The sequence below is a fragment of the Carcharodon carcharias genome, chromosome 2, assembly GCF_017639515.1.
Source record: "Carcharodon carcharias isolate sCarCar2 chromosome 2, sCarCar2.pri, whole genome shotgun sequence".
NCBI classification, from domain to species: Eukaryota; Metazoa; Chordata; class Chondrichthyes; order Lamniformes; family Lamnidae; genus Carcharodon; species Carcharodon carcharias.
The window spans coordinates 164,096,410-164,120,012 of record NC_054468.1 but is presented as its reverse complement, the minus strand read 5'-3'; the positions used below and the strand labels follow the sequence as shown (position 1 = coordinate 164,120,012).

General features: G+C 38.6%; 1 protein-coding gene across 6 annotated transcripts in view; it reads right to left on the bottom strand.

Annotated features, from left to right (window-relative positions):
- Positions 1 to 816: 816 nt before the first annotated feature.
- The window catches only part of usp34 (ubiquitin specific peptidase 34), a 269,588-nt gene continuing 246,801 nt past the window's right edge, over positions 817 to 23,603 (bottom strand). For all 6 annotated transcript variants that reach the window (XM_041211861.1, XM_041211887.1, XM_041211870.1 and 3 more), the window contains 8 exons: positions 21,160 to 21,264; positions 20,927 to 21,051; positions 19,539 to 19,662; positions 8,703 to 8,782; positions 7,679 to 7,819; positions 4,726 to 4,872; positions 4,243 to 4,402; positions 817 to 2,106 (listed from right to left, as the gene is read on the bottom strand). In XM_041211861.1, the coding sequence (XP_041067795.1) occupies positions 1,478 to 2,106; positions 4,243 to 4,402; positions 4,726 to 4,872; positions 7,679 to 7,819; positions 8,703 to 8,782; positions 19,539 to 19,662; positions 20,927 to 21,051; positions 21,160 to 21,264 (1,511 nt within the window). In that variant the 3' untranslated portion in view covers positions 817 to 1,477. The remainder of the gene's footprint in view (positions 2,107 to 4,242; positions 4,403 to 4,725; positions 4,873 to 7,678; positions 7,820 to 8,702; positions 8,783 to 19,538; positions 19,663 to 20,926; positions 21,052 to 21,159; positions 21,265 to 23,603) is intronic.

The following is a 23,603-nucleotide window of genomic DNA, read 5'->3' as shown; positions in this document are numbered from 1 at the left end:
TCTTATCCAGACTTGCCTTTTTGCCTTCATTTCAACATTACATTCTGATTTATTTTATATGTAGATCAGATAATATAGCATATTGCCTTCTCACTCTTCAGGAAGGGTCTCATCAATTCTGGAATATTGCACCATGTGTGATCCCTTTATCTTCTGGGTTATCCTTCTGCATATATTTGTCACATCAAAAGTTTAATTAACTTTGCTTCTTACTTCTTATTCAGAAATGATGCAGATGCAAACTCTCCTTGAGCATGTGAAAATTTGATACATATTAAACAACTCAGGAATGTGGATAAGGCTTTTTTTCACAATGTATCAAACATCAATATGGTCTAAATACTTGTGTATAGGTACTGCTTTCTGATTACCAAAAAAAAACCCCTCAACATTAAATGCATTAAGGCCATGAGCACTTTCAATGCCTGTCGAAGTTTGACTTGAAATGCAGTTCTTGGAAAGACTTTACAGTAGTATCAGGAAGTGGCAGAATGAATGGTCTGTCTCCAATAACTAGCTCATTGTTTTTAGTGCAGTAGCAATGAACCTTTAGTGTTAGGTTAAATCCATAAAAGCACTTTAAAAACCCATCATGTCTACCTTTTGTTTGAATTTCAGTGTAAAATTACACATCAAATGGCAAACTCTATGATCTTCAGTGAGTTCATTACAATTTAACATAGACAATGAGACCACATCAGTGAGAAAGACAACTTATGATTATTAAGATACGAATCTAATACCTACTTTATTCCTTTGTGCAGAATAGCTGGCAGTTAACTTTGTGTATATAATAAAACATTCTTGAGAACAAAATAAAGTTCTAATTTTTATTTTGTGTGCTTTATTTCCACCATGGGAAACCTGTCAGATAAAGCACCTTATTTATGCCAGTCGATGTCTACAGAGGATTCTTAACAGAATCAAATTAATCGTGGTTGGTTTAGTATACAAGTAAACAACTTAATTTGGATAATAGAACCACGGAGATTTGAGGCAAAATTGCCTCCTTAATAGAGTACAAAAACCGGCAACAAAAGACACAATATTATACACAGTAAAAATGCAATATCTTTAAATTACATCATACAATATGAAGAACAAAAATCTCTGTAACCCTTCACCCGAAGATACACCTCAAATCTGGATGAAAAGCCACAACAAATTACTTCTATGTAAAAGCTGACCATTAATATGATTGCCCTTGAGAAATGTGCTGTAAATGCCTTTGTTTTAAGTTACCTAGAAATTTGTGTTTAGATTTCCACTTATCACATCTTCAAGCGCATAACCCTAACACACTGGATTTCTCTCATGGCTGAGATGCTTCTTCATACAAACAACTAACAGGCATTCAAGCAGAAAAATGTCACTTGACAGTGAAGCACAAAGCATCAGATCCAACAGGCAGAACAGAATTAAACGAAAACTCAAACTGTATTTAAAAAAGACAGAACTAGTCATGCTAGTAGTCTCATCAAGAAGTGGGTTGATTCCCTCTGCTCAATATTCTTGTGACCGCACTAATCGTGGATTCAATGGTCCTGCACAAATTATCTAAAAGATCCTGCTGCTGCACATTAAAGAGTCCTCTGGAATGGGTACAGCTGGTGGATAAACTGGTCTCTGGGTCGAAAGGCAGATTTTGAGCCTCACAGTTCCTAAGGTCAGTTAGATCAGATAAAACTGTAGCAACAGGCGGTGGTGTAGAGGGAGAGTCAGAGTCGTCATCATTCACACTAGTTTCCTTTTCGGAACTTAGTAGTTCTTTCACCACTTTGCAATCCTCCACTGTATCCTCCCCTTGCATCTGCTCTAAAGAGTCCTGGGGCCTATTGCTGATTAATGTCTCATGTGCACTTGAAGAAAGTTCCGTTTTATCTTCTTTCACAGAAATTGGATCAGGGGTTGGTGGGTCATGTTCAGTGCCTGGATCAATAACTGCTGAGTCTCTAGTCTCAGTGTCTGAGGTACTGGCTGGGGTTAATGCCTCTCTAGGTTCTGTCCTAGTGTCACTGGGTGTACTATGTCCAGTGCTGTTATCCAGAGGATGTTCTTCATCACTGCTAACACGCCTCCTTTTCACAGGAGTGGCTCCTTCATCATCTGCAAAAGGAGAAAAAAGTTGTTAAAATGTTGCCTGTATTTCATGAGGAAATGTTGGGAAAGGGGAGAAAAATAATGATAGTGGTTGATAGGGCTACATACTGAATTATAAAACTCTCCTGATGCAGACATATTATTTTACTTACGGAAGCTGATGATAAACTCTGGTTTAGCAAAGAGCCAAAGTCTTAAGAAACTGTGAGCCATAGTCTCTGCCAACAATAATTGATAAGTGCCTCAGGTACAATTACAGTGATGAAATGTCTATTTGAGGACTAGAAAGAAGTCAAGATACTTATTCACAGCTCTCAGAATCTTAAAGCATTCAGAAAAATATTTTTGTGGCAAAAGCTGTTGTTTTTAAAATATATTGATTGAGGCACAGGAAGTCCGCTCTGTCCTAAACTTAGCTTTAGCAAGGTTGATCTAAGTTCTTGGATTCTTTCACAGGAATCTTGCCTTGCATGAGGTGGATTCAGGGAGCTTTGTAGCTTTTGTTAATGGGGTGGCTGGGGTGGTTATGTCTGCTACTTTCCATTTAATCATGCTTCAGGCCAAGAACAAAAATGCTGCATTTAATGCCAAAGTGCTGCTTTCCCATGCAGTTATGTTATTTTCAAGATTCATTTTATACATCAACAGGTATTAGGTGCTAGCACTTTTAACATCTGCAACCTTCTACATAGAAAAAGCATGTTTGTTGTTAGATATACTTTCAAATTTACATGTACAGCCACTAGCAGAAACATCTGCTGGAAAAGGAGTACCCCGTTAATGGAAGTAACTCATTAAGTCATCAGGTCATTGGTACGTCATGAAAGTTCAAACAACAAAGCTTTAGGGGATAGAAGATATGCTACAGCTACACAAAGCCCTGGCTAGATCACACCTGGAGTACTGTGAACAGCTTGAGGCGCAGTTTAGGAAGAATAATTGGCCCTGGAAGGAATGCAGGCTAGATTTAACAAAATGATACCCAGACTCCAAGTATTAAGTTACAAGAGGGGATTAGCAAGCCAGGGTGTTTTCCCTGAAATTTAAAGAGTTAAGGGGTGATTTGAAAGAAGTCTTCAAGATATTAAAGGGAACACATAATTGGTAGAAGACAATGTTTCCTCTGGCTTGGATGTCTTGGGCAAGGAGGCATAGTCTAAAAATTACAGCCAGACCTTCCAGAAGTGAAATTAAGGAACACTTATACACTGAAAGGGTGGAATAAGTTTGGAACTCTTTCTGCAAATGGCAATTGATGCTAGATCAACTGATAATTTTAAATTTGAGATTGCTAGATTTTTGTTATCCAAAAGTACTGAGGGACAAAGGGCAAAGGCAGGTACATGGAGTTAGATTGCTGATCTGTCATGATCTCACTGAATGGAGGAACAAGCTTGAGGGACTAAATATCTTACTTCTGTTCCTGTTTTTCTACCACATTAACTTTGGTAAGCACACCAAATATATCCAACACAATATATATTGACTTATGAGTTCCAAGTTACTTCACTCATAATATGGATTCTTTTAGATAGAATTTTGGTTTACCTTTACTTACACATTTTATGAAGGAAGTGTATATTTTGATTTCATAGTGGTTGCGGGAGAAGCACATTGATACATTAAGATTTCTTTTGGCTGCACTAGGTAGCTGTCCTTGTCTAACCATGGCTAAACTGTTGTTGGTTTCTTTCTTGTGCTCCTCCAACTTTATCCTCCTATGGGTGGCTTGGGTGCTTTTGGAGGAGAGCTTTGTTGAATAGGTCCCTGAAATATAGATCCCAGACTTTTTAGCATTTCTGAAATTGGAGTCTCTCTCTAGTACTAAAGCCACCTATTTATTTCGGAGAGGATGCATAGCAGTACAAAGAAGTGCATCTTCTTGCAGAAATCTGCAAGGGCTGGGTTACCCTCTGTACTAAAGGGGCCATTATTTCCAGTGAGTAAAAAAGGCCTGAAAAGATAATCATGTCAATATAGGTAACACACACATAAATGGTAAAGATTATAAATCTATGTAAAGTATGATAGTACTGCACTGACGGGAATATTAGTAACTCTTGTGATATTAGCTTAAAGGCAAAATGTCAAAATTATTTCACAGAATTTAAATAAATGATTTAAATAATCCATGATACACACCTTTTGTCTTTCTTTCCTTTGCTTCCTGTTCCTGTAGTGCACTTCTCTGTTGCTGACAAGTTCTGCACTTGTTCAACAAGTCCTGTAATGTTTGGATTAGCGCTGAGTCCAATAGTTTGGGGGTGTGTATGGAAAGCAGCAAAGCAAGCGCTCGAAGATCCTGTAAATAAGAAAATAAATCGCAACTTGACTAGCAATCTTTTTTTTAAAAAAAGCTAGAGTGTAATTAGTTGTTTAGGAACTGGTTTGAGAATGCCCAAACACATTTTACGAAGGAGGCTCAGAAACAGGGACAAGATTTGGTATGTATTGGTTTGGTTATACTCAGACTAATGCCTGAGAACTGAAAGCACAAAGTGCTTAGTTGATATAGAAAATAGTTAAGATACTGTAGTTGGTATAACGCTTATAATAGTGATATCAAGTGGAAAGCTAGAAAAACAAAGTTTTAATTTCATAGAGGAGCATTATATGTAATCTTACCCCGTTTAGAATAGCACCAACTTTAGAGATTTCAACACGCTGTCCCAGAAGCTCTGGCTCAAGGCTATGGTACTCATTTATTAGATTTGAGATTAAATTATTGATCAAACTAGAACAGTTTGAACTGGAAAATACCTGATTCTGGACCTGGAAAAACAATGTCAATAATGAAGGTGGCACAGTTTCAAATAAAACAAACAAGTTGATGGATTATTCAGTTACAAATGTATTTTGGTACACAAAAGGTTTAAAAGAAAAGTTAATATTTCTGGCAGTCTTTTAATATAAATGTCTACTCCTAAGAATTTTTGAAATTTCTTAAGTGTTATAGAATCATTCAACTCAGAAAGGACCATTGGCCCATTATGTCTGTGCTGCTCCCTTGAAAGAACTATTCAGTTTGTCCCATTCTCCTGTGCTTTCTCCAGAGCTCTGCAAATATCTCTTATTCAATTATACATCCAGTTCACTTTAGAAAGCTATGGTTGAATCTGCTATCACCTCTCCTACACAACGTTCCAGATTATAAGTTAAAAAACAATTCTCATTTCCTCCTCTGGATTTTTGCCAATTATCTTAAATCTCTGCTCTGGTTACCGATGCTCCTATCAACGGGAACACATTCTCCCTACCTACTTGATCAAAACCCCTCATAATTTCCAGCAATTCTATTAAATCTCCCCATAACATGCTCTGTTCTAAGGAGAACAATGCCAGCTTCTCTAGTCTTTCCACATCGAGTCCTTCATCCCTTGTACCATTCTAGTAAATTTCCTGTGTGCTCTCTCTAAGTTCTTGACATCCAGCCATGTCAACTTGCCCTGCCACTCTCAAAGGCTTATGTATGTGAATCCCGTCTATCTGTTCTTGTGCTCCTTTAAAATTGTACCATTCAATTTATATTGCCTCTCTGCAATTTTTCTTTGAAAACGTTTCACTTCACGATTTTCTGCTATTTCTTCCCTTATCTTCCTCAGTATTTTGGAACGTATCATTATGGGTTTGCTAACCTATTAACTTTTAAATTTCATTTACTTTTCAGCCCCAGTTTCCTATTTAATATTCATAGCTATTAGTTGCTCTTCTGCATCTTCTTCTGGAACCGTTCCCTCATCCTCCTCTGTAAAGAATTTCTACAAGACTGCCTTGTTCATTCTATTCCCTTATAGTGTAGGCTGCCTGATGACAATGTTGCCAAACAATTCTGTTTCACTTCAGGCTCCATAATTTTATTAAATTTAATCAAGGCTGAGTTAGATAGATTTTTGTTAAAGGGAATCAGGGGTTATGGGGGGGCAGACAGGAGAGTGGAGATCGGACCACTGCCAGATCAGCCATGATTTTATCGAATGGCGGAGCAGGCTCAAAGGGCTGAATAGCCTACTCCTGAGTCCTATTTTCCTATAATGCCTTCACTGTTTCTGTAAGTAATGTACTATAAGCTATTACTCCTTGATTTTTGATCATTAGGCTACTATGCTGAAGCCTGCTTCCATGCTTACTCTTTTAACGAAAAAGGACGTAGGCGTTCAAGTTATCGATTTTTGGACAGTTGTAATCACCAAGATGATTGGTTTTGTCCCCTCCACACTAAGGTGTGTATCCTACTACTTCAGAGTTCTGAAGTCTAGCAATTTGTGCAAGGATACCCGCAATTCATTTACCAGGCATTGATCATTTTAATTTGATTTTAAATTAAGGCTATCAGAGCCCTCAGCAAGAGACTTGCTCAGGAAATAGGACCACAAGCTAATATTTTTATTGATATAGAGCAGATGCATAGAGTAGCAGAAACATGAAAATTGGAAAGCTAGCAAAAATAGGATAAAGTTAAAAGCAAAAGTTTTGAAGGGTAATCAGATGAAAAGAAGAACTAGCACAAAAATTGGAGCATGGCAGTCAGGAACAACAAGCCTAATAAAGATGCCCAAACAAAATAAAAATGAACCTCAGGCATCAGAAATAAAGAGATCTCCAATGTCTGGAAGATAAAAAAGCAAACTATGAAACATGTAATTAATATGGAAGTTGAATTTCATGATGTTCATTTAAAATTTTATCATAAATGCAGATCATAATTTAATGATACAAAATAGAATGTCAAATGAAGGGATAGCAAGGAAAATCCTCAGAAAAAAATTCTATGCTCAACTGCAAAATCAGCAAAATAAAAATGTTTGTAAATCAACATATCACATGAGATTACAGGGTCGTACATTAGAAATGTGACTTCTAATGTACGACATTTTAAATTTCCTGGAATAATAATGTCGAGTTTAATCAATAGAATTAGCCTAAAATTTAAGAGATACTGTTTTTCTCTGAGTGGCTTGAATATACTTAATAAGAAAGTCAGGCTAACCAAGTGTTTCTTGAAGTCACAAGAAATTGTGAATCTTGGGTTACTTGTATCTGTATCTATTCTTCCTTGCCGATTTTATCCCTTTTCTCTCCTCTTTTCCTTTACAATGTACAGATTCGTTGAAGTACCTCACCCAACTGTTTATTATTCATGTGTCTGCTTTGATTCATTTGATTGCATGGGGCGGGGGGGGCATCAAAGTCCAATTCTGCTCTTTTGACAGCCATGCACACTTCCAGTTTGCAGCAATTATGCATGGGAACCTCTTCCTCCCCAAACTAGGTTCATTGAGGTCATGTGTTATCATTTGGATCACCACTCTAAATGAGACCACCTAACTTAGCACCGAACATCAAACCTAGAGCCTCTTGGTCTCTATGGCTCAGTTACCCAATGGAGAAACTCACCAAATCATCTGGGAAGCTATCAGCATCCTTTTTTAAGATCAGAGTTCAGTACCAATGCACTGCAACAGCAGAAGTAAATTTTCTTAATTCTGTACAACAATGAAATCCCATTGTTCTATTGCATATTAACTGGATAAAATATTAATGAACATGTTACAGTATAGGGACAAACAGTACATCATACCTTAGGAAGGAAGCAAGCAAGAAAGGTATAAACTGCATTGTTATTCAGGCAGATCCTCTCGTCCATTAAAATGCATTTAATATATTCAGCAAATACTGGTTCATCACACAGCAGCTTAACACAATTCTTTGCCATAGGCGACTGAAAAAAAAATGATGTGAATGAAGATAATAGTACAGTAAAATAATTTAAATGAACTCTATATGTGCACAGTTAAGTGTACAATTTCCCTCCCTTCCCCATTTTTATTACTTCAGGTCAAGCATCATTCCCAGCCATGAGGGCTGGTGAGTGACTGACTTTCAGGCCCGTGCCTGTTGGTCTCCCACCAGCCAAAGATGATTAATGCAGCTCCCCTGTGAAGATCATCCTGTATAAAGCACAGAACTTCTCAATAGCACAACTGAGCTTACTATTGGAAACATTTTATGCTAAAACATTTAAAATGATATTGGGGCAGGGTATAGCAGTTCTGACATGTTGTGTCAGCTGTTAAATGCACAGACTTTATGACATCACTGTAATATCAACTGTAATGAATACTTCAGTTTAAAATGACATTGCATTATTTACATCATTTTATAAATTTAGTTTGTTTTGTCATGAAGTGTTAAGTTTACAGGAATTGTTGAGAAAACAGTCACAACTAAAGGCACCCTTTCTTAACCTTACCAAGTACATACTAGGCCTTCTTCATTATCAAATATCGTGTGACTTCAAAAGTCATTGATCCCAATTATAGTTAGTTACTGTTATAGAATCAGGTTTTAATCTGGTAACGAGTCAGCAGTGGGTAACCTAACTGGATATTTTAGAAAATTGAAGGAGGCAGTGATGTCAGTGAATTAGTAACATTATCAAAGATACACAAAATTCTAAGAAAGAATTTATTATTGCAATCCTTTTGTTTTTGAACTAGTACAGTGTGCCAACTAAACATCACAATTATTTTATTCTCAAAATAAAAGAAAAACACCTTAAAAACACATTAAAAAGTCATTACAGTAACAAAAGCTTAAAATACCTGAGACTGGTAAATTTCCGTCCACAGCTTAGGGAATAATGCTAAATGAAGAGGTAAGCCTTCGTATGCTATCAGAACACCTGCATATCAACAAAATAAATTGCAGCGTTACTGGGGGAATAAAGAGACAACCTGCGCATCGGTAACATTGTGCACAAAGCATACCACACAATCCTTCGCACACTTTGAAATTTGGCATTGTGAAGGGCAAAAAATACATGCCCACATAAATTTTCAAGTGAAAAGGATGGCATTGTGTGGCCTGTTCAATTTTTAAAAATAATTTTAAAAATTAGCAATTTACAAATATAGCACTAAAAATGATTTGGATTAACATATACTAAATGGTAGAGCAAGTAATCAAACTGTAATTTACATGGGTTCAAATGAAATTAAGAATAAATTACAGCCAACAAAATTGTTAACAATTTAGTTTAGTAAAAATTACACTAACTGAAGACAAACATTTAGATTTTGTTACTGCAGATTATAATATGGTTGATAGAAATATATGTTATTTTACAGTTGCACAGGACAAGTAAAGGCTTAATACCTTTATTATAAAAATGCATGAGTTGAATCTATCTGCAGCATCTTCCTCTTCATTGGTTAGATATTTATATTTTACTTTTATTACACACTAACCATGTTACACTTTATCTACTGGCATTCCCAGGTGTCACCGTTAATTTTCTTTAGCAAGGCAACTCCCAGGAGCAAAGATGCAATTAACATCCCCCTGCAGCAGGAATTAAAGTCCTTGTGCCTCCTTAGCAGAAAAACTCAGCAACCACTTTGTAACGACTCCCCAAAGCACGTGCAGCAGTAAAAACGGATGAGTGTTGTTCCTCTAGAGTGTGACAGTGGGGAGTTCATAGTAGAAATGGCGGATGAAATGAACAAATATTTTGTTTCTGTGTTCATTACAGAGGATACAAAAAACATTCCAGTAATAGCAGTACATCAGGAGGTGGAAGGGAAAGGGCAACTTGGTAAAATTACAATCACTAGGGAAGCAGTACTGAGAAAACTGATGAAGCTATGGGCTGACAAGACTCCGGGTCCTGATAATCCTAGACTATTAAAAGAGGTGGCTAAAGAGGTAGTAGATGCGTTGGTGTTAGTTTTCCAAAATTTGCTAGATTCTGGAAAGGTTCCATCAGACTGGAAAGTAGCAAATATAACCCCTCTATTCAAGACGGTAGGGAGGCAGAAAACAGGAAACTATTGGCCGATTAGCTTGAGGTCTGTCGTGGGGAAGGTGTTAGAATCAATCAATGAGGAGGTCATAGCCGGGCACTTAGAGAAACTCTAGGTAATCAGGGAGGGACAACATGGTTTTGTGAAGGGGAAATTATGCTTAATCAATTTATTGGAGTTCTTTGAAGGATTAACATGAGCTGTGGATAAGGGGGAGCCTGTAGACATGCTGTACTTGGAGTTCCAGAAAACATTTGATAAGGTGCCACATCAAAGGTTATTGCAGAAAATAAAACGTCATGGTGTAGTGGGTAACATAATAGCATGGCTAGAAGGCTGGCTGGCAGAAAACAGAAAGAATGCATAAATGGGTATTTTTCTGAAAGGCAGGATGTGACGAGTGGAGTCCCACAAGGGTCTATGCCTCAACTTTTTACAATTTATAGCAATGGTTCAAATGAGAGGAGTGAAGGCATGGTGGCTAAATTTGCAGATGACACAAAGATGGGTAGGAAAGTATGTTGTGAAGAGGACATAAGGAGGTTGCAGATGGATATAGATAGGTTGAGTGAGTGAGCAAAAATCTAATGTAGGAAGATGTGAAGTTGTTCACTTTGACAGGAAGAATAAAAAAGCAGAGTATGACTTAAATGGGGAATGGTTGCAGAATTCCAAAGTGCAGAGGGATCTAGGTGCTCCAGTGTATGAGTCACAAAAAGCTAGTAAGCAGGTACTGCAAGTAATTAAGATAGCTCATGGAATGCTATCCTTTATTACAAGAGAAATTGAATGTAAAAATAAGGATGTTATGCTTCAGCTACGCAGGGTATTGGTTAGACCAATCTCCTATATCGTGAGCAGTTTTGGTCTCCTTATTTAAGGGAGGATGTAAACAAGTTGGAGTTGGTTCAGAGGAGGTTTACTAGACTGATATGTGGAATGAGCGGGTTGTCTTATGAGGAAAGGTTAGACAGGCTGGGCTTGTTTCCACTAGAGTTTAGAAGAGTGAGGGATAACTTAATTGAAGTATATAAGATCCTGAATGGTATTGACAAGGTGGATGTGGAAAGGATGTTTCCTCTTGTGTGTGAGTCCAGAACTAGGGGGCACTGTTTTAAAACTAGGGGTCGCACTTTCAGGACAGAGATGAGAATTTTTTTCTCTCCAAGGGTTGTGCAACTTTGGAACTCTCTGCCTCCGAAGGCAGTGGAGATGGGGGTCACTGAATATTTTTAAAGCAGAGGTAGATAGATTCTTGTTAGGCAAGGGAACCAAAGGTCATCAGAGGTAGATGAGATTGTGGAGTTTGAAATAGATCAGCCATGATCTTATTGAATGGTGGAGCACGCTCAAGGGGCAGAATGGCCTACTTCTGCTCCGATTTCGTATGCAGCAGCTAGAGTTTGTTGATCTGCTTCCTGTATTAGGAAAACAATTCCCAGAAATATTCCCAAACAGTTCTCCCACAATCCATTCCCTACCAATTGGTATGTTGTGTTTGGTTGTACTAAATCTCTTGGGCCTCAATATGAACACAGAGTTGTTAAGGTGTAGGAGGCCATTCAGCCCATTGTGTCTGCAGCGGCTAAGTATTTTAACTTAGTACCAATCTCTTGCCTTTTCTCCGTAATGCTGCACATTAGGCTGAATTTTCTGTTCAGCGTGCAGGGGCGGTGTGCGTCCTGACATCATCGGGTGTCATTCTGATCTTCCATTCAGCAGGCGTGTACAGAAGTCAGCTGTGCGCCCACCGAACTGTCAAAGGCCTGTTAAGGCCATTAATTAACTAATTTACCCAATTGGCAGGGCTGCCTTTCCAACCTTAAGGTTGGCGGGCAGGTGAAGAGCCCAGGCGGCCTTCACATTTTTCATGAAACCTCATCCATGGGCAGTATGAGGTTTCATGAAGGGTTTGTTAAATTAATAAATATTTTTCAAACATTTGATAAACATGTCCCAGCTCATGTGACGCTGTCATGAGGGGACATGTGTAAATAATTTTTCACTTTCTTTATTTTGAACGTTGCAGCTGAACTTAATCTCCCTGAGGCAGCTCTGTGCCTCAGGGTGATTTCTGTGCTCTCCCTCCTCACCCCCGCCTGTACAAGTAGTGCTGAGTGCTACCAGGCATGGGTCACACTGGGCGGGCCTCACGTAAAATGGCAGCACACAACTGATCATGGGCGGCGATTGGTTCTGCGCCTGCCCGCACCCGCTCCCGACTAGCCCGCCCGACAGGGGGAAAATTATCCCCATTGTTTCTATTTAGATCATCCAATGCCCCCTTGAATGCCTCAATTGAACCTACCTCTACGGCACTTCCAGGTAGTGCATTCCGAACCCTAACTACTCGCTGTGTGAAGTTTTTTCTCACCTCACATTTGCTTCTTTTGGAAAACACTTTAAAACTCTGGTTCTCGATCCATTTACGAGTGGGAACAGTTTCTCCCTATCTACTCTGTCCAGACCCCTCATTTTTTTGAAAACTTCCATGAAGTCTCCTCTCAGCCTTCTTCTCTCCAAGGAAAACAGTCTCAACTTCCCCAATCTTTCCTCATAACTGAAGTGTCTCATCACTGGAACCATTCTCGTAAACCTCTTCTGCACTCTCTCTAATACATTCACATCCTTCCTATAGTGTGGCGTCCAGAAGTGTACACAATACTCCAGCTGTAGTCTAACCCATGTCTTGTATACGTTCATCATAACCTCTCTGCTCTTGTACTCTATGCCCCTATTAATGAAGCTTAGAATATTGTACGCTTTAGAAACAGCTCTCTCTACATGTTCTGCCACCTTTAATGACTTAAGTACATATGCACCCTGGTCTCTCTGCTACTGCACGCCCTTTAGAATAGTTTTCTTTATTTTATACTGTCTCTCCATGTTTTTTGTATCAAAGTGTATCACCTCACACTACTCCACGTTGAACTTCATCTGCCACCTATCTGCCCACTCCACCAATGTTTCAATGTCCTTTTGAAGTTTTACACTGTCCTCCTCAAAGTTTATAATTCTCCCAAGTTTTGTGTTGTCTGCAAATTTTGAAATTGTCCCCTGCACACCAAGATCTAGATCATTTATATATATCAGGAAGAGCAAAGGTCCCAATACCCACCCCCGGGGAACTCCACAACAAACTTCTTCCAGCCCCAAAAATACCCATTACTCTCTGTTTCCTATCCCTCAGCCAATTTTGTATCCATGTAGCTACTGTCCCCTTTATTCCATGGCCTATAACTTTCCTCACAAGTCTGTTATGTGGCACTGTATTGAAGGCCTTTTGGAAGTTCATATACACCACATCAACGGCCTTGCCCCTAGCAACCATCTCTGTTACCTCTTCAAAACACTCCAGCAAATTAGTTAAACATGATTTTCCTTTAACAAATCTATGCTGGCTCTTCCAAATCAATACAAATTTTTCCACGTGACTATTAATTCTATTCCGAATAAATGTTTCTAGAAGTTTCCCCATCATCGTAGTTAAACTAACTGGTCTATAATTGCAGGGCAGATCTTTACAACCTTTTTTGAACAAGGGTGTAATGTTTGCAATTCTCCAGTCCTCCAGCACTTTCCCCGAATCCAGGGAACATTGAAAGATTATTGCAAGTGCCTCTGCAACTTCCACTCTCACTTCCTTCAATATTCTTGGATGCACCTCATCTGTCCCGGTGCCTTGTGAACTTTAAGTACTGACAGCTTATCCAATATCTCCTTATCAATGTTAAACCCTTGTAGTGACTGAATTTCCTCTTCTGTCGCCATGGCTTGGGCAGCATCTACCTCGTAGGTAAAGACAGATGCAAAGTATTCATTTAATATCTTAGCCATGCCTCATGCCTCTGTGTAAATCCCCTTTTTGGTCCCTAATTAGCCCTTCTCCTTTTACCACCCTTTTACTATGGGTGTGCTTATAGAATGCTTTGGGATTTCCTTTTACATTAGCTGCCGATTTCTTTTTCATAATCTCTCTTTGCTTCTCGTATTTGCTTTTTCACATTCCTTCTGAACCTTCTGTATTCAGCTTGGGTCTCAATTGTATTTGTTATCTGATACCTGTCGTAAGCACATGTTTTCTTCTTTAACTTAATTTCTATCTTGTTTGTCATCCAGGGAGCTCTGGATTTGTTTGTCCTACACTTCCCTTTTCAGGGAACATACCTTGACTGGGACTAAACCATCTCCTCTTTGAAGGTAGCCCATTGTTCAGCTACTGTTTTTCCCGCCAACCTTTGGTTCCAGTCTATCCGGCCCAGCTCCATACTTGCCCCATTGAAGTCCACTCTGTACCAGTTGATTATTCTGAATATATGCAGAACTTATAAAATAGATGAACTGCTGGCATTAATAGAAATAAATGGATATGATATGATAGCCATTATAAAGGCATAATTGCAAGGTGGCGAAGGCTGGGAACTGAATATGCAAGCGCATTGGATGTTTCGAAAGGATAGGAACAACAATCTATATTTATTTAGTACATTTAGTTAATGAAACACCCAAGGTGCCTCACCAGTAGACAGTGAGCCACAAAGCAGATGTGAGGTCAGATGACCAAAAGTTTGGTCAAAGAGGTAGGTTTCAAAGAGGTATCTTTAAAGGAGGAAGCAAGGTAGAGAGACAGAGGTGTAGAGTGAGAATTCCAGGGCCTGAATAGAAAAGGAAAAGGAGGTGAGGTAGCTTTGTTCATAAAGGATGAGACCCGCACAGTAGTGAGAAATGAGCTTGGCTTGGAAGCTCAAAATGTAAGGTCAAATAGCAAGGGAAATAAGCTACTGGTGGGGCTAATTTACAGAACCCCTAACAGTATCTACACTGTATGACAGAGCATAAATCAAGAAATAAGGGGGCTTGTAAGAAGGATACTGCAATAACCATGGGCGATTTATATCTTCATATAGATTGGACAAGTCAAGTTGGCAAGGGTAGCCTTGAGGATGAGTTCATAGAGTGTATTTGGGACAGTTTCTTAGAACAATATGTCATGGAACCAACCAGGGAACAAGGTATTTTAGACTTGATAATGTGTGAAGAATCAGGATTAATTAATGATCTCATAGTAAAAGATCCTCTGTGGAAGAGCAATCGTAACATGATGAATTTTGCATTCAGTTTGAGTGCAAGAAGCTTGGGCCTGAAACTAGTATCTTAAACATAAATAAAGACAATTAGAAAGGTGTGAAGGCAAAGTTAGCTAAAGTGGCCTGGGAAAATAGATTAAAAGGTAAGATGGTAGAGAAGCCGTGGCAGACATTTAAGATATTTCATAACTCTCAAAGGTATATTCCATTGAGAAAAACTGACTCTACAAGAAGGATGAAACATCCGTGGTTAACCAAGGAAGTTAAGGAGGTTTTTATTCCCAGTAATGGCATGTCATATTTGTAACTTTCAAGATATAAACAATATTCAATGTGGGCTCTAAAATGAATCTTTTCTTTTTAAAATCAACAATGTGCTGCTGCAAAGATGGCCACCGAAGATCAGGTAACCTGCCCTGTGTATTCAAAAACTAACTCACTGTCTAACAGAGACAAAAGGGCACATCCCAGGCAAAAAGGAACTACACATATCCTGAGACCATCAAAAGACATTCCTGAATTTAAAGGATTTTTTTCAAACAAAGAAGGTGATTGTCTTAACCCACCTCAGGGTGAGAGTCTTAAAAAAATAAAACAGGATGTGGTTAAACAACACAAGATCAGCACATTTGGAAACGGAACAGCAATTGTGAGGAATCATACAGGAAGGCAACCTTGTCCCTCAGCAATCTTTAAATGCTGACTGCAGAAAGAAAGAAACAGCAGCAGCAGAAAGGGCAATCACATCTATACCTTAAGAACCAGAGGCTGTAACAATATAAGGTTCTAAGCCAATTCCTTTTTGGGTCCAGCAATACAGAAAACTGACCTGCCGGTAATGAGATTACAAGCAACTGACCTGCAGAAAATCCATCTCTTTGAAGAAATCCTGAAAACAATTTCAGCTGTTGAATTCAGCTATGCTATCCTTCAGAAGTGTTTTTTCATCGGGCCTGCAACGCACGTTTTTCAGAACAAGACCATCACATGAATTCTGAACTATTCTTCTTGTTCATAAACTGGAAAAGTGTGCATTATTCTCTTCAGCTGTACTTTCCTTGAGTGTGTGTGTTTGTTTGTGCTTGTATGAGCGAGTGCTATGGCGTTAGGTTTCAGAGCGAGCAAGTAAATAAACAACCCTCTTTCTTTATTTAGGCCCATGAAAAGCTTGCTCCTGGCTATTCAAACTGTTCACACACTCAGGGGTTAAAAAGCACACACACACATCTTCCTTTCAAAAATTCACTGATTACAGACAGTTGGGCAGGGGACAGGGATTTCATCAGTTCTTCCTCACTCTGTCTGTAACAATGGTATCAAATGGAAAAAAAAAGCGTACAATGTTGCAAAGATTAGTGGCAGCCCAAGAGATTGGGAAATTTTTTTAGAAACCAGCAAAAGATGACTAAAAAATAGTGGGAGAAATTTGAACATGAGAGTAAGCTAGCAAAAAATATAAAAACAAACAGTAAGAGCTTCTACAAGTATATGAAAAGGAAGAGAGTAGCTAAATGTTGGTCTCTTGGAGGATGAGAGTGGGGAATTAATAATGGGAAACAAGGAATTGGCAGAGATTTTGAACAAATATTTTCTGTCTTCATAGTAGAAGACACAAAAAGCATCCCAAGAATAGTAGAAAATCAAGGGACAAGAGGGAGGAATTCAAAACAATCACTACTACTAGAGATAAAAGTACTAGGCAAACTGATGGGAGTAAAGGCTTAAGAAGTCTGTTCGACCTGACAGCCTGCATTCTATGATCTTGAAAGGAGTGGCTACACAGATGGTGGATGCATTGGTTGCAATCTTCCAAAATTCCCTAGATTGAAGAAAGATTGTACCCAATTTGAAAACCACAAATAAAACACCCCTATGCAAGAAAGCAGGGTGACAAAAAGCAGGAAACCAGAGGCTAGTTGGCCTAGCATCTGCCATTGCTGGAATCCATTATTTAAGGACGTAGTAGCAGGACATTTAGAGAATCATAATACAATCAAGCAGAGTTAACTTGGTTTTGTGAAAGGGAAGTTGTGTTTGACAATTTTATTAGAGTTCTTTGTGCATGTAACAAACAGGTGGATAAAGGGAACCATTAGACGTAGTGTATTTGCATTTCCAAAAGGCATTTGATAAGGTGTCACATAAAAAGTTGCTATACAGGATAAGAGTTTATGGTGTTCAGGGTAATATATTAGTTAGCCAATTCTCTATCCTTACTAACAGGAGAGAATCAGATTAAATGAGTTACTTTAAGGTTAGCAAACTGTAACTAGGGTGATTCCACAGGGATCACTGCTGAGGCCTCAACTATTTATTAACTATATTAATCACCTGGTTGAAGGGGCAGAGTGTATTGTAGGCAAATTTGATGATGCAAGGGTGGGAAAACAAATTGTGAGGAGGACACAGAATCTGCAAAGGTATAAAAATAGGTTAAGGGAGTGGGTAAAAACTTGGCAGATGGAGTATAATGTGAGAAAATGTGATGTTATCTACTTTGATGGGAAGGTTAGAAAAACATAATATTATTTAAACGCAAAGACTCAACAGAATGATGTACTAGAGAGGGATCTGGGTATCCATGTTCATGACCAAAAAGGGAATTTACGCATGGAGGCGGGGACAGAGTTGAAGTAATAAATGAATATTTTGCATCTATCTTTACAAAAGAAGATGATGCTGTGCAGGTCAAGGTGAAAGAGGAGGTAGTTCAGACACTTGAAAGGTTTAAAATTGATAACAAGGAGGTACTAGATAGGCTGTCTGTACTTAAAGTTGATAAAGACATCAGGACTGGATGAGATATATCCAAGGATACCGAGCGAAGCAAGAGTGAAATTGCAGAGCTACTGGCTGTAATTTTCCAATCTTCCTTAGATTCAGGAATGGTGCCAGAGGACTGGAAAATTGCAAATGTTACACCCTTCTTCAAGAAAGGATGTAAAGATAAGGTGAGCAACTACAGGCCAGTCAGTTTAACCTTGGTGATGAGGGAAGCAGTGATAATTCGGGTCAATATTAATAGTCACTTGGGCAAATGTGGCTTAATTAAGGAAAGCCAGCACACATGTTAAGGGTAAATCATGTTTAACTAATTTACTTAAGCTTTTCGATGCGATAACAGAGGGGGTTCATGAGATAACAGAGAGGGTTGATGAAGGTAATGCTGTTAATGTGGTGTACAAGGACTTCCAAAATTTGATAAAGTGCTGCACAACAGATTTGTGAGCAAGGAACAGTGGCAAAAGAGGCACACAACTGATTAAATGCCAGGAAAGAGAGAGTGGTGGTTAATGGTTGTTTTTCAGACTAGAGGAGGGTTTATTGTGGATTCACTAGGGATTAGTGTTAGGACCTCTGCTCTTCCTCATAAATATTAATGACCTAGACCTTGGTATATCGAGCACAATTTCAAAATTTTCATTCAATACAAAACTTGGAAGTGTTGTGAACTATTAGGACATAGGTTGGTGGAATGGGCGGACAAGTGGCAACTGAAGTTTAATACAGATAAGCATGGTGATTCTTTTGTGGGAGTGGCACAAGATGAATTGCTTCTTCAGGCAGTGAGAACAGATGCAATGTGCCGAATGGCCTTCTCTACCATAACCATTCTATCATTCCATGAATCACAAAAAATTAGCATGCAGATACAGCAAGTAATTAGAACGACAAATAGAATGTTGGTCTTTAATGCAAAAAGGATGCAGTAAAAAAGTAGGGATGCCTTGTTAAAACTTTACAGGGCACTGGTGAGATAGTTTTTGTCTCCTTTTTTAAGAAAGGATATACTTGCATTGGAGGTAGTTCAAAGAAGGTTCACTAGGTTCATTCCTGGGTTGAAAGGGTTGTCTTACGAGGAAATATTGAACAGGTTGGACCTATACTCATTTAGAAAAATGAGAAGTGATTTTACTGAAACATATGATTCTGAGGGGGCTTGACAGGGTGGATGCTGAGAGGATGTTTTTTCTCATGGGGGAAATTTAGACCTAAGATACAGTTTCAAAATAATGGTCCTTCCACTTAAGATGGAGATGGGGGGAATTTCTCTGGGGGGGGTCGTTAACAGTGGGGCTGGGTCATTGAATATATTCAAGACTGAGTTAGACAGATTTTTGATCTACAAGGGAGTCAAGGGTTATTGAGGGCAGGCAGGCAAATGGAGTTGAAGCCACTATCAGGTGAGCCATGATCTGCTTCAATGGCAGTATATGTTTAAGGGGCCAAATGACCTGCTCCTGCTCCTATTTCCTTTGTTCAGATGAAGAAAACTGTTTTGTAACATAAAAGCCTGTTCAAAATGCTGTCTTATAAGTCAAAAACATCACTGTAAACATCATCATTTGGAATTCCATTTGCCAAGGCATTCTTCTGGATAACAGGTTACCAGTGATTACTACTTACCAGTGAGTCAGTAAAAGAATATCATTTTTATTGGGAAAAATGGTGGGTTTTTAAAGTACCTCGGTACACAGACCAGAACACTCAAAAATGTGTCCACTATATTCATTAGTGTTTTCTATTTAAAAGGCAGTTTGGTACATACTTAATTTCACTAGGGTTTCTGTAAATTTTTCACAGTTCACTGCTACTCGGCATAAGAGATGGATGAATTGATGATAAGAAAAGAAGTAATCCAGCAGAACACGGTCATAAACGTCATCCTTTCCCTGCAAAACAAACTTGCATTATTCAAAAAAGATAATGGCCTTTGCAAACTTTACATCTTAGATTTTACTCAACACATAAATGCTACCCTCTTAGACCAGTAAACAGAAAGAATATTTAATCACTAAGTGGGTATAAAATCAGAGGGCCTTTTTGAAGTCTTTGGCAGTGCCAATGCTTGTTTGTGGTGAGAAACCTGGAACCAATTTACTTAACACTTGGATAACACAGATTGTATTTAAAACATATTTTAACCTCATTAGCTCGTTTTTATCAATGAACGATAAAAATGACATTAGCAATACAATTATGGCTAGTACCTCAAGCTCAATTTTCACAAAAAGACAGAAATTACTGATACTACGGTACAGATGGCGCCAGCTTTGTAAGATCTATGTTGCCACTGGTTCAATATCCTGGAAGTTCCTCCCTAACAACACTGTGGGTGTTCCTATACTACATAGACTGCACCAGTTCAAGGCGGTGTCACACCACCAATTCTCGAGGGCAATTTGTGTAATGCAATATATGCTGGCTTTGCCAGTAACACCCACATCCCATGAACAAATAAAAAAGTCATCTCTTCATAAGCTGTTAGGTGGAACATTAAGAACAAAGGATTTTGAGGATTGGAAAAACAAACTGCATGTTTTGGTACAAGAAAAAAGCCTAAGAGTGACAGACACATTAATGCTTAGGTTATAATAAGTGAAGGAAATTGTTAATATGTTGAAGGCAGTAATTAGATAGGTTGTAAACAAAATATAGTCACTGAAGGTTAGGGAATGGATCATGCTGTGCTCTGCTATAAAAACGTGATCATACAAATGCAACGTGGAGGAAAAAAGCTTAAAATTAGCTCAAACCATCTTACTACAACCGACCTCTTTACAAAGCACTGTTAAATTTGCAACTTCTATAATGATTACTAGATATACTTTCTGCCCATGACTCAATGACATCTATATAGTAAACTCGTGGACTGAATGTTCAGCCTGCCAGCATGTTGGCAGTCTTTTCCTCATAGGCTGGGTTTAAATTTGCCTTGGGATTGCTACCAAAAATTGCTTCTGCGGGTTGGGGCACCTCTATCATCTCATTTTGGAACTCCCACTGGGAGCAGCAACTTGGAAAGTAGAAGCCCATGAAGTTTAACCCTGACTCCACCTCAACAGAAAGCGTTCATTTTTCAAAACTCTGATCTGTAAAACATGTACAAATATAAATTTTGTGCTGTACAGAACACTCATATAGATCTCTACATACCTTACTAGTTTCCACCATTGTGGGCAAGAGGCACATATTCAGTTCTGGACGAGGAGGACGGATATTGTTTTTTCCACCCATTAACTTTATGTTCTCACGACAGGGGAAATAGGGCCCTAAAGACACTGCAAAATGAGTTTAAAGGATGAAGAGTGAAACAGAATCTTCAATACCAAAGAAGAGATCCAATTCTTTTACTATCTGCCAGTTAACTGAATAAAGTTTGCACTTACTTGGTATACTACTATGGTGGCAAGTGCAATGATTGTGCTGAAGGAACGGCACCAAAGTATGAAGGAAATCATGAGGACTCAGAAGTACAAGTTCTTTTAAAACATCTAGAAAGCAATGACAATCTTCTTTAATTTGCTGAGAAAGAAACATTTTATAAACAATATTTTTATCAAATCCCACCATAGACAAGGTTGAGTCATTTTAAAAATGATTAATTTACTGAATGGGTTGATTTGAAAGTATGGAATGCTGTAGTCATAACATCTGCATCTCAACAAAATTTAAGTACAAAAGCACCTTCTTGAATTGTATGTTGATTCAAATTGTAATTCTTTGGATAACTGAATGCAATAAAGTGGCCAGCCGAAAATAGGTAACTACTTGACTAAAGCAGTGAGCCTCTACCTCAAGGTTCAGGTTATAATCCAAGTGTGCACTCCTCTTTCATGTTCATCAATTTTATGAAAAAAATAAAGTTCTGATATTCTCAATCAATTTCACATCAGATCAATCTCACATGCTAACTACCTTACATTTAGTTTCCTATCAACATTATAGTCAGTATAAATATGTTAGTAAACCTTTTGGAAGATGGATAGAGCAACTGACACGTCATCAAAATAGTAAGACTTTTCAATGCGTACAATGGAAAATGTTTTAAAAAGTATACTAAATAAAATAGAAAAATGGCATTTATAATTTATATTTTGTCCTTCTACATCTCTACAGTATAGTCATGTGAAACACACCAACCCTTTGCAGTTTTCGATGCTGCTGCAGAGGCCTTCTATTAGGAGGCAAGTGAGTATGACCCAGATGGGCTCACCTCCCATTTTCCTTTTTGTACTGCCTTTTTGTGAGAAAGTAACTCAGCTTCTCTATTGACAACTAAGCTGAGATCAGGAGCTCAATGGATGGTGAAGTGTGGGTACGAGCCAACGTGCTGCAACATTTTGGCGCCAATGCAATGCAGTACTGGGCAGATTCACTAACTGCCTGAGAGCTGGAGGGCTTCACAAACTAGACTGTGGACAGTTTCATAATTAATACTTGGGTTACTGGGCTATTCATCAGTATAACACCTAAATCGCACATTCCCTTTCTCTGCTTTTGTCAGGGCCATTGAAAATGTGAACAAATCTGAATCAGAAATAACCTATTGGTCAAGCTTAAAGGGGTTAGGAACACTCTTTTAAAAAGTGTTACCATCTCCATGGGGAAACGTATACCAAAATAACAACATTTACTGCCAAGAGCCCCTGCATCGGTGTGCTGATCGCCTTCGCCCACCAGCTCTCCTGCTTGTAGCTCTCCTGTATGTCTGGCCACACAGCTTCTGGCTTGACTTCCTGCCTGTTGGTACTGCTTCCAGTTCAAGGGCCGCCAGGTCACATGGACTACATTTTTTTATTATCCTTGAAATTGCAAGTGATCCCTTTACAATTGATCCAAACTCTTAAAAGTCCTTTTCAAACATTCTTAAAAATAATTACAGATTCCCTAGACACGTTAAAGAAAGTACAATTTTTCTTACTGCTTCCAGGTCAAAAGACACAAAAAATGCAATGACTATCACTAGGGAAAAAGTACTAGAGAAACTGTTGGGGCTAAAGGCCGATAGGTCCCCCGGACTTGATGGGTTGCATCCTAGGGTATTAAAGTAAGTAGCTACACAGATAGTGGATGCACTGGTGCTAATTTTCCAAGGATCCTTAGATTCTTGGAAAGTACCAGAAGATTGGAAAACTGCCAACGTCCTTATTCAAAAAGGGAGGGAGACAAAAAACAGGCAACCATAGGCCAGTTGGCTTAACATCTGTCATTGGGAAAATGGTAGCGTCTATTATAAAGGATGTAATAGCAGAGCATTTAGAAATGCACAATATAGTCAAGCAGAATCAGCATGGCTTCATGAAGGGGAAATCATGCCTGACAAATTTATCAGAATTCTCTGAGGAGGTAACAAGCAGGATGGATTAAAGGGGAAACAGTAGATGTAATATATTTGGATTTCCAAAAAGGTGTTCAATAAGGTACTGCACATAAGGCTACTTAATAAGATAAGAGCCCATGGTGTTGGGGTAGTATATTAGCACGGAGAGAGGGTTGGCTAACTAATAGAAGACAGAGAGTTGCGATAAGGGGGGCATTTTCAGGATGGCAACCTGCAACTAGTGGAGTGCCACAGGGATCGGTTCTGGGGCCGCAATTATTTACAATATATATTAATGACTTAGATGAGGGAAGTGAATGTACTATCGCTAAGTTTGCGGATGACACAAAAATAGGTGGGAAAGCAAGCGGTGAGGATGATACAAAGAGTCTACAGAGGGGTATAGACAGATTCAGTTAGTGGGCAAAAACTTTGGAGACGGAATATAATGTGGGAAAATGTGAGGTTATGTACTTTGGAAGAAAGAATAGAGGAGCTGAATATTATTTA